Here is a 12,024-nt window from a genome sequence, read left to right on the forward strand (position 1 = left end):
AACAACAGCCAGTCATGGCAAAATGATAACTTAATTACAGCATTACACAATTTCATAATTCATGGAAACATCACAAAAAGTGAAGTAATTGAACAAATAACTACAACTTGAAAAATATTAAGTATGTTGTCCACCGTGTTCTGACTATGAGGTGAAAGCACAAAAATTCTTGTTTTTAACAACAGATCAGAGTATGTCATGATATGGATGCACTTTCAATTCACTTTTGTTAAACCAAATGCACCCCCATGTTAATATTCCTGAGGAACTTCTAACATATAGGGGAAGCTTGCAATTCACCAAAGTTTGTGATCCGATCACTGTTCATAACATTTTGAGGTACCCCCCACAGCCAGAAGTTGCAAGGGTATAGGTCAAATGAACTGATGGCCGGCCAGGTGTCGTGCAATCCTGTTATTGTCAAAATTGGTCTTCAGCAGCTACTTTGCTGGTATTGCAATGTGCATCTTGATAGAAGTTGTTCTATCCAAACACTGATGCTGTGGAAGTGCCGAAATGATGTGGCTGCACACAATAGATTATACTGCTTGGCCAAGTACAGCATCATCTATTTTGCACTACTTGCACTTTTTTCTTTCGCCAAAAAAAATTCCATTGCTTCAGGAGTATCCATGCAAATGTTCAAGTCATTCTGACCAGTAGTTCTTATTGAATAGTTTTGGAATCAAAACTTCAAATTACAATCACCCTGTATATAGCTGATTATTTTTCGTGAATCTGTTGTTATACAGTAGAACTTTGATTAACTGGGCTTACTATGAAAGTATAAATAAAAAAATATTGAATATTAAGACTGGGAGATATACAGTAGGAGATGTGCTGTTACTTATGGGAAAGAAAATGAAAATATATGTGAGGTGATGTAACTACTAGTACACTGGTCTTTGTCCTTTAAGGGCAGCTGGTGTTTATTGGATTATAGGACCCCCTAGCATGATGGCGTCACTACTGTTGCTGCTTCTTTGTTAAGGGGAAAAGAATCCTGTGAGATAATACACCACTACATTTAGATGTATGATGCAATCCCTATTCATGAATTTGGTAAAGATATATACATAGAGCATCAGAATGTAGCAAAGGGTTAGAAAATGTCAATGAGAAATTTTGAGTTTTGTATATAAGTTTAAATAACTAAGAAACTTCATATGAAAAAAAAAAGTATATATTCTGGCCACTTTTATGAGACTTTTTGAAAAAACCACTTATAAAATCTTATGTCATTTAAAGATATACCATCAGAATGTACCCCCAAGGATATAAATTGCAAAAATGAAAAATTTTGGCTAATAATGAACTAATATGATATTTTTCAAGGAAAAAAAATATTTTGGCCACTTGTATTTGATTTTTTGAGAAAAATAAACTGGTTTTTTAAAAAAAAAACCACATGGTTAAAATCCTGTCCCCTCTTGTTCTGTTGATTATTGTAGATGTAGACTTTCAAAATATTGACGTCCTCTTTCAAAAATGTAACAACTGAAAATTCCATGTTTTGAGATATCTGCATTTCAAAGATTCACTTTGTGTGTAACTGAATCGGAATCAACTCGGATTCAACTACAGTAGGGAGCAAGTAAAGTTTAGGTTATGCAAATAAGTTATTCATTTCACAGTCTACATAATTAAACCTTTATATACATGAATTTCTTGGCTATATATGATCAAATTTAAGTAAATCATGAAACAACAAGCATTTGAACATACTCACCCTTATTCTACCTCTTCCTACCACTATTTTCCCTTTTTTGTTTTTTTTCTTTCTCTCTCTGTTAAGTGTCTTGGTGTGATCCTGTTACGGGGTTCATAGTTACTTGAATGGAATGTATGCTAACTTTATTCCAACTATTTGTGCAACTCATGGCTTCACAATCTGTGGAGTTCTTTGAACTGGATATAGTGTTCATCACACCTGTAAACATCGCGAATGGTTTTGATATGATTCTGGCATTCTCTTTGGCACAGATTTTCAGAAAATGTATGTGAATGGTTTCCAGTGACACACAGCAAGCACTTTTCATGCATTTCATTGTTGCCCTTTGCAAACACGTATGGATTGAATGTATAAGATTGACGAGAGTGTTGCATATGATGTACTTTCCAACGGTCCATCGCGATTCGTATTCAATGTTTCAGGGGAATGGTTCTAAGCTATAGATTGTTCAACTTCCCCTCTTGTTTGTTTTTTGTTTTGTTTCACCCTGGCAAAAGCATCCTGGTATTGATACAGTGTTGAAGCTTCGATTTCATTTCACATTTCGGGGGGGGGGGGAATTCTCGCCTTGTTTCTGTTCTTCCTTCCAATTTTCTTCTTCCAGTATTATAATTATGCCGCTGCTTTTGCACTCCTGGTGTGTCTGTTATAATCCAGTCACTTCTGTAGATGGTTTTTGTTCTAAACAAATGTCTTTCTGTGCGATGTTAAGTGAATCTGGCTCTCTAGCCATTTGCATAACAACCTCCAAGTATTTTGTTTCACTGTCAACGCCTTCTACATTGTCTTCATTTTAAATTAGTTCAGGGCTTGGACAGCCTGGACGGCTTCAGTCATTTTCTACAAGGGCTTCTTATTTTGCCAGGCTTATCAACTTCTTGTTCACCAATTTTGTTGATACCCTGCATTTGATCAGACAATCATGTTTGTCATCCTTGACAAACTTCATCAGCCTTCAGAGGGACTTTCTCACTTTGTGTTGACCAAATGATGATTTCATCTCAATCTTAACTTCATTCCCATTCTTTTTTATGTTTGCCAAGTCTAGTCTCACTGCTGAAATCTGTGTTCTAGAGTTGCTGGTGTGTCTGTAGCTGTTTTTTTAAAATTTCTGTCCATGTTTCACGACCTCTCATTTCATTAAGACCCTCCATTTTATCAACATGACCCCCCTAGGAGGTTGTGACTTACAGCTTGAGAACCATTGCTATAAGAAAACAGTCCAGCATGTTTCATTTTGTTTGACCGGAATAGGTCACCAAAAAGTCACTGAATCTCGCTTTTGGTATGTGGTAGATACTCTGTTGAAGAAATTGAAAACAGCTGTTTCTTTTTTCAACATTTGAAAATGCATCTCAAAATTAAGTGCAGCTCTAAAATGTATTAAAATGATAATGTACAGTAGAACCTCTCCAATCTGGATGGATGTTTAATCTGGACACTTCTGCTGAGAATTTTTTTGTCACCCGAGTGCTTTGTTATTTTTTCTTCACCCAAATTCTGATACGGTTTTTTCCATCACACTGTCTATTTTCTTTGTACCATTTGTTGGTGTTCCACTGCAGTCTTCTGGCTTTTAGGAAAAAATGGAACTTGATAAAATGGAAAGGAGCAAAAGTTGATCCATACATAATCTGGAATCACCTAGGTCCAGAGGAGTTGAGATTAGTGAGGCTCTAGGCTCCACTGTACATTAGACAGGCATAGTTTTCATTTATATTTACGTGATGATTAAGATTGAAATCATTTGAAACTTTTTAGTTGAGTAAATTGACAAATTTTCTGTTATTTTATTAGGTAAGCATTTATTGAAATGTAGCAATTAATTGATGAAAATAATAGGGTCATATTTTTGTTTTTGAAGTCATAAAAACTTGCATATTTCTAAACTGTTTAGAGCAAAAAATTTGAGCCCTTCTTATTAGCATTTTTACATGCACTTTTTTTGAATCCAGTCAAAGAAATCAAATGGTCATTCTAGAATGTCTAATATTTAAAAGATAAACACGACATTTAATTTATTCATCAGATATCATTGTTTTTCTTTATATGTTAAGCATTTATAATACTGCAGTATGTGAAAAGCCAGTGTTTCTACAAAAAAAATATTTCCCCTTGTCATTTTTCTTGATGTGGCTTATGAAATTATGGTGAATTACAAAGAAAATATATGTTTGTTTAAAAAAAAAATTTAATTAAGGTTACTTACTGCAAGGGAAATGCAAAATACTCATTTGCGTAGACATCTATCATTATTCTTTTACTCATTTCTTGTGCTAGAACTGGCAGATGCATGTCACTGCTGATTACAGGTAAAGCTGAAGAAATTCCTCTTATTTCTTATTGGTGCAACAGGAAGAAAGTCTAATCCTATGACTTAATGAAAAGGAATTTCTAATGCTGTAGGTTTTCAATTAAGTCTCTATCTAAACTTGCGAAACTAGAAATGGTTTGGCTATAGAGTCCTGCCAGCTTGGCTTCAATTGAAAGAAAATATTTTTAAACTTAAAATTTGTGCAATCTAATATTCAAAATTATTAAGGTGTGTTCTATAAGTAAAACTGATTACAAATTATTGAATACTTTTAGTAATTCATTCTTACCATTGAATGGAATCTTTTGCAGACAAAAAAAAAATCACATGGTAAAAATTATTGTGTACTTGATAATTGTTAATATTTCTAAATATAAAGCATTTCAATTTTGTATAAAACTTTCTTGTTGTTCAATATGACATATATATATACACAGATTTCCCTCACTTTAAGTGTTTTTGCTATAACATGATTTCAAAAAGTTGACGTAAAAAATCACAACCTGGAGTTTTATTTTTTTCTAAGCACATTTTCAATATTAAAATCAAAGATGGTACAATGCTGAAAGGGAAAAATCTGTTGATAGGACAAATATACATGAAACACTCAAATCCTAGTCATTAGAGCTCATTTTTGAGCTCTAATTGTTATCTTTTGGGAACATGTTGACACTATCAAAATAGTAATAGAGATCAGAACGAGACTACAGTTGTCATATTTGTGAGGGCTATCCAAAATTCTCTGGTGTTAAACCACATTTTTCGTCCCAATAAAAACTGATGTCTATCGGTTTGGTCTCAACTATTCCATTAAAAAGTTGGCCTATTATTCCAATCTTTTCAGGAAAGAAAGATCTTTACTCATCAGAACCAGTTCATTAATTGATGCCTGAATGGTGTGGTGGTAAGATGGTCATCTACCACCATGAAAGTTACTGTCACGGCCCCGGGTTGGAACCCGAGGGAGGATAGAGATAAGGTATTTTCCCCAATGAACTTGAGGTGACCACCGATAGACAGTGCCTTCATTTCCAACCTATCTCATTAATTGCGGTATAGCGATATGGCCAGAGTTGGTGTTGGAAGTAATTCATGAATTGAGGACAGTCAGAAGAGTAAAATTATTAAATTTTTCCATATAGCGTGAATTTAAGAAAAAATTAGATTAGTTTTAATAATTAGTTCATTCATAAAAATTTATTCTACTGCTGCTGAGTTAATTTTTCCATTGATTCTGGATCTCCCCTTCGTTCCCATCTCAAGCATGTTAAATTCAGCTCACTTTATGCAATTTCATCTTAATCTGATTATTTTTCAGAACCAATTAATCGTGTAAAGTGAGGGACACATGTTTCTATTCGTGACAAAAAAAATCATTTAAAGTCAGTGCTTGATACCCCCAGACTTGCACTACCTCAAGTTATGTGATTTTCTGTGGAAAATATACATTCCTCAAAGTAAAACATAATCATAGAGAAATATTGCACAGATGGTACTGATTATGGTGTGATTGTCAAGTCTGTGTGATCAATCAGTATACCATATGTAACAAAATTTCTTATTTTATAAAAACTTGTAACCAGTCATCTGGCCAGTTAATTTCTTTTTTTAGAAGTTTTAAGCTAATAAAATATATTTCCCCGATTTAATTATTTTATAAATACATTGAAACTGACTTCATATCATGTTCTTGACTTTGTTTTTAAATTGTCAACAAAAATATTCTAATTAAAATAATCACTAATTAGTTTTCAAAAATTGAAATAATTTGATTGATGATTACCATGATTGCATACACCATTGTAACCAAATGGCTGGTTAAAGGCTGAGACTTAGTCATGATTTAAAAATGAAATTGCTTGGCATCTTCCATTTTACTGACCACTCAGTTTCATACCTAAAGTTTGACAGTATTGCCAGTTTAAATTAGTTGCTTGATGTGATGCTAGTGATTAATGACAGTTGATGTGATTAAAGACAGTTTACCCATCTGTAAGTCTCAATTTCAACACATGGGTTGTAGTTGTTTTCTTGTCTCAAAACATTATATTTTTTTTAATAGAGTGCCGTGTTATCAAAGTATTCAAAGTGAGCCACATGGGATGTTTTTGTTTTTTAAACAATACAATCTTTTCCAAGGATTGCAGTAACAAGCAGGTTTTGGAAATTCCCGACATTTTTGAGCAATTGAGAACATAAATTTTATTTCCTATGAGTTCTTGTGAATTCCTGAAATCACTTCTTCAGCTTCCATAGATTTATCAGCAATACTCTAGAAGAAATGTTAATGAAAAATAAAGCCTTTGAGAGTAGAGAGGGACTACAGTAGCATGTGACTAGGCCAGAAGCTTCTGAGCCAGGAGTGGGGTGCTCAAGAACCCACAGAATTCATTAAATCAATCTTGAAAGTTTCTGAAGCTCAGAACTGTGGGTATAAGACATTTTTGATGGGCCCTGGGACAAAAGAAATAATTCAGCTTAGATCATTTAAAATTCTAATATTTTATTGATTCTGGGTTACAAGTTCCTTCTGTTAATATAACATCTAAAGCTAAGGTTCCCAAACTTTTTGTTCCATCGCTCCTTCAGAACTTTTTCTCCTCATTGCCCCCCAACTTTATGCTATACCAGATGCTTCTAACTTAGCCCCCTGGACCATTTCATTGTCCCCAATCAGCTACATTGCCCACTTTGGGAAATACTGATCTAGAGCATCAAAACATTGCTCATTGCTCTAGTATAAGTGCTTGCTGTTTTTGCTTTTATCAGAATATTGTGACAAACTTTTACCCATTCAGTGCTAGCTGGGAAAACTAGCAGTGCAGTCTTCACCTGCTATCTCTTATAAACTCCTTGAAAACTTAAGTTTTGGACTTTTCAACACTAGGAAAACTGATTGGGGACTGTAACCAAAAGATGAAAGGGGTCTGTGTGACCCCATAATTTTCTGGCAAATTTTGAACATTTTAATATTTTAAAGCATGGTACACTCATTGCCATAAAAATTTGCGCACCAAGAAATAATTGTGGGATCGAAACGAAAGTTGGCCTGAAGGTACATGTCGGGCAGATATGCAAATGATTAGAAATGCAGCGTGATTGTGCATTGCGTAATGCCACTAGAGGGCATTCAACTTCATTCTCCTTAGAGTATAAAACAGGTAAGCAGAGCTTGCTGGAGTGTATTTAATCATTTGCAAAGGAAATGTTGAGGTAGACATGTCGTTACGCCGCCGTCGAAGACCATATGAGCAGTTGTCAGAGTTCGATACGGGAAGAATCATCGGGATGATGGAAGCTGGGTGGTCAGCTCGGTGAGTAGCTCGTCAACTAGGCCGTTCTGAGTTTACTGTGAGGAGGTGTTGGGACCAGTGGACAGAAGAGACGTCATTTATACACGGCGGCCAGGTTCAGGACACCCTCGACAGACCAGTCGTCGAGAAGACCGTCACATCATCCGAAACGCACGCGTAGAGCCAACTGCCTCATTGGCCGCTATACAGACACAGGCAGCAGCTTCACTACGGGCCCCTGTGTCTTCCCGAACCATCACAAGGCGCCTGGTTGAAGGACATCTGGTATCGCGGCGCCCATTCCGTGTGCTGCCAATGACACCCACCCACCAACGCCTCCGTTTGGAGTGGTGTCGAGCACGACAGGGTTGGACTGCAACGGAATGGCACCAGGTCGTCTTCAGCGACGAATCGAGATTCAACTTGAGCAGTGATGACAATCGTGTTCGTGTGTGGAGGCCCTGTGGTGAACGCTTCAATCCTGCCTTCGCTTTACAGCGACACGCCACTCCCACAGCTGGTGTCATGGTATAGGGTGCCATTGCTTACGATACACGGTCACCCCTACTATTGATCCATGGCACAATGACAGCCCAGCGGTATGTCCATAACATCCTTCAGCCACATGTGTTGCCACTCATGGCAGGGCCCCCAGGAGCCATTTTTCAACAAGACAATGCTAGGCCACACACAGCAAGGATGTCACAAGACTGCCTCCGCCACATTACCACCCTTCCCTGGCCTGCTCTATCCCCAGATTTGTCACCAATCGAGCATATCTGGGATCATTTGGGACAGCAAGTTGGACACCCTACAAGGTTGGTCGAAGTAGAGGCGCATTTACAGCAACTGTGGAACGAGATGTCTCAGAACATCATACAGAACTTGTAAGCCTCAATGCCCGCTCATATCGCATCGTGCATTCGCGCTAGAGGGGGTCCAACAGAGTACTAAAAATTCTGTTCATCTGTACTTTTTTCTGCAATAAATGATCCTTTTTCTTGGATTTTCTAATCACTTAATTATATCAACGTAGTACTTACATGTGTAAAATTTCGTTTCATTTTGACGACTTCTTCTGGGTGCGTAAATTTTTATGGCAATGAGTGTATAATATTTTTTAAGAGACAAAAGAGCTGTAACACAAATAATTAAGGGTCAAAACAATCTATTTTTATTTAGTTTTCATTCTATACAAACGACTTTGATGTGCATTAGTGTGGAGGAAACTTTGAGCTGCAGGGATTTTTATTTTCTGTATTCCCAATTACGAGTTCAGTATTACATTACTTCTAAATTTTGAATATAGGATCAAAGAGAGTGTGATCTTGCTCTATTCTCCCCCCCCCCCCCACAGTTGGCAGCAACTGACTATCTTTCTGAAGAGTTTCGACCAAGCTTGTTGATTTTGCTTTGATAAAATTCACATGATATAAAACCAGTAGCTCTAAGCAATGAGTTTTTTCTTCGAAAATATTTTAGAATCCTTGACATATTATTGACGAAGAAGGTGCCCTGATATTCTATATACCTTCACCTGCAGCAGTTTCTTTGCTTTCATTAGACAGGATATTATTGAGATCTGATTCTTATAGAAATTAATTGATCATTGTAGTTCTAGGTTGTTTTTATGGCTTCAATGTGTTTTTCATTTTTTGTTTCCAGCAGCATTTCATTTTGCATCAGCTGAGGCACCCCATTGGAGGTATAATTTCATTTTGATTCACACATCCATCATAAATACTGCTGCTTGCTTCACTAATGTTTTGCCTGGGGTAGTTTTCATTTTCCTCTGAATTATCATCCCTGCTTTTGGGCTTTTCTCACACAGTCTACAGCCTTTTCTAATAAATTTCCTCTTCAGTGAATCTGTGTCTTCCTGCCATTTTTACAGCACCCTGTGCATATTCTACTTAGCAGAACAAGCAATTTATTGGACAAAATCACAATTGTGGGTAAGCAAGTGTCTCAGCTTTTGTTGCCATCTCCGGATAACAATGAAAGTAAGTCTCACAAATGGGGGATTACATTAAATTAGATGCACAAAGAGATTATCATAAAAAATTTTGACGTCAAAAATCAATTGTGACGATGTTGGTAGTATTATATGATGAATGTGCCATTTTACTTAGTACAGTAGTCTCACTAGTCTGACATAAATGGGCTGTTAGAACATCGGATAATCAAAAATGTCAGATAAAATGGAGGTGTTAAGAAAAACCTATTAAACATCACTGTTGTAATGTTGCACATTATGAATCTAATAATCATGTTTTACAATGAAGCAATAGAAAAAATTAACTGAAAAAAATAAGCTTAGAGTTACATGCTATTCTGAAGTTTAGTGCTTAAAAAGTTAAGTCCTGTTACGATTTAATGAAACTTTTTGATCGTAGTCTGCTTTCCAGACAAGCATTGTTTCTTTGCTGCCAAGTCTTGCCATTTTTGCAGCATCATTATGTTGATTCCTGTAGCTTCTTGTTACTCGATGTATTTAGTTGCAGTTTTTAGAGTGTTAACTCTGTTGTTATGTGAAATTCTGGGGCTCGAGTTGGTGCTGGATTTTTTACGCGGTGGGATGTTGGATAAGAAAATGCCGGATATACAAGACTCTACTGTATATCAGTTTATATCTCCATTGTTATCAATGGGAAAAGGTTTGGTGTAAAATAACATAATTCAGGCAAAGTCAAGAAATTTTTGAACCTTTTGGTTTATTTCTTGAGATATGGAAGCAGAAAAAGCAGGAGGGTCACACAGGCACGCCATCAGTTTTCCTAATGTTGAACAACTTCTAGCCTTTGTCTGAATTGTTAGAAGACTTAGAGATATATGTTTCTGTACTTGGTTTCTGTATCCATGGCATCAGTAATTTCCCCATTTCATGGATTGAGTTCTTGTCAAGGTTTTGTGAGCATTGTTGATTTCATTGGTACTTAACCTTTAATGGTTGGCTTTGCATATGTGTTCCTTATTTTTCAAGATAGTCAAAAAAAAGTCAAGTGGTAGAGGTCCAGTTCCTGTGTTATGACAATATTAATTTTTCTACCTCTTCCAAAACCCACTGATCACTTGCTACTATGATGGTAGTAATATTAATATGACTGGTGTTTCGCTCTGTTGGGTTATCATTAATTTGGGGTGAAAGTAAAATAAAATCACTGTTTTGTACTTGATGTTTGGAAACCAGCAAATCTTTCTTATGGAACATTTACTAAACAATTCAATTATAATTTTATGTTGCTTATTATTGACATATTAATAAAAAAGTTATTACTGCGTGAAATAAATTTCCATATAGTACAATGACATACTTTAAATTGCGATTCAATGATTTGATGTATTTAAGTAACATGATAATTTTTATATTTTTAGACTTTTCTTTTGTGAAGTTCTTAAATTGCCTTTTTCAAACTAAAAACTAATATAGGCACCATATCAGTTTAAGTTCTATAATTGTTCTGAGAAACACACGTTACATTAAAATCTCCTATATTTCGAATAACCAAAATAATTTTTTATACATCCAGGCTGTGGGGTCAGTGACTAAAGAATGATTTGTGAGGTAATTTTGTTAGATTTATGTAAAATTTTATGAATAAAATAAGTGAATTTCTACTATGTTCACTTGTATCTGAAATTTCTCTGCCAAATTTGAAATTAGTTCAGCTTCCTTTAATTCTGATAATGAAGGTTCTTCTGTACTATGTTTCTGTAGTTTATGAATTTATAGTTTTAAATCTTCTAATAACACAAGCACTTTGTTTTATTAGGTCATCAACGTGTTGTTCCTCGTGGTGGACAATTGGAGGTAGCTGGAGTTGTTGTTGGCAGCTGGGGTGCAAACTATGGGCAGGGTCCAAGGTCACCTAGTCGAAATATCCCTCCACAAGTTGTATCAGTTGGCGGTGCAACAAGGTAAGACGCTTTAGAATATGCATGTCTGCAATAGTTATATATTTTTTCGAGCGAATAAGTTTCGGCAGTATGGATGTGTTTTTTTTATTAAATGTAGAGACTCGTCAGTTGCAGGAAGGGCAGATGCATTATTGAAATATATGTATATGTAGTTAGCGTGTACACATAATGTTGACAGCAGAACAAGTTCTTCGTATTCGATTACAAATAGCTGTATATTACTAATTTTATTGCAGTCGATATATTCTGTTTGTTAAAATTCATTTAATGTCCTTCAAAATTTATAAACTGCAAATAATCTCATTCCAGTTATTTATTCATCATTAGTCATTCATAAGCCAGTCAGTAATTTTTTTTAACTTTGTTCTTAAGGTTGATAAAGGGACTTTTTACTAAGATGCTTGCTTACTAAATAGAATTATTTTATATCTGGGTGAATGAAATAACTAAATACAAGGCCACACACAACGGGCAAAATGTCCAATGAGGTGACTGAGAAAAATGAATGTCATATATTTCTAAAATACAGCAACCCATTTAATAATGCAATTATAAAAACTATATATTCATAATGAAATATTATGCAATGCCCATAAAAAAATATTACGGTTACTTTATTCTAAGTATGGATAGCTTCTCGATTTACCCCAACATGTTTATCGTATTTCTTTTTAAATGTGGGAATTGTGTTAGAATTTACATCTGAGGGTAAGCTATTCTATTTATCAACAACCCTATTAGAGAAACAAATCTCTACGCTATATCCT

At 35.4% G+C, this 12,024-nt stretch overlaps 1 protein-coding gene across 5 annotated transcripts in view; it reads left to right on the forward strand.

Annotated features, from left to right (window-relative positions):
• The window catches only part of LOC149065638 (constitutive coactivator of PPAR-gamma-like protein 1 homolog), a 234,636-nt gene that overhangs the window by 205,092 nt on the left and 17,520 nt on the right, over window positions 1-12,024 (forward strand). For all 5 annotated transcript variants that reach the window (XM_089253548.1, XM_089253549.1, XM_089253551.1 and 2 more), the window contains exon 14: window positions 11,113-11,257. In XM_089253548.1, the coding sequence (XP_089109674.1) occupies window positions 11,113-11,257 (145 nt within the window). The remainder of the gene's footprint in view (window positions 1-11,112; window positions 11,258-12,024) is intronic.

Source organism: Pholcus phalangioides, unplaced genomic scaffold, assembly GCF_987345545.1.
Source record: "Pholcus phalangioides strain wild (caught in Gottingen) unplaced genomic scaffold, Ppha-v1.0 ptg000039l_1, whole genome shotgun sequence".
Lineage (NCBI taxonomy): Eukaryota > Metazoa > Arthropoda > Arachnida > Araneae > Pholcidae > Pholcus > Pholcus phalangioides.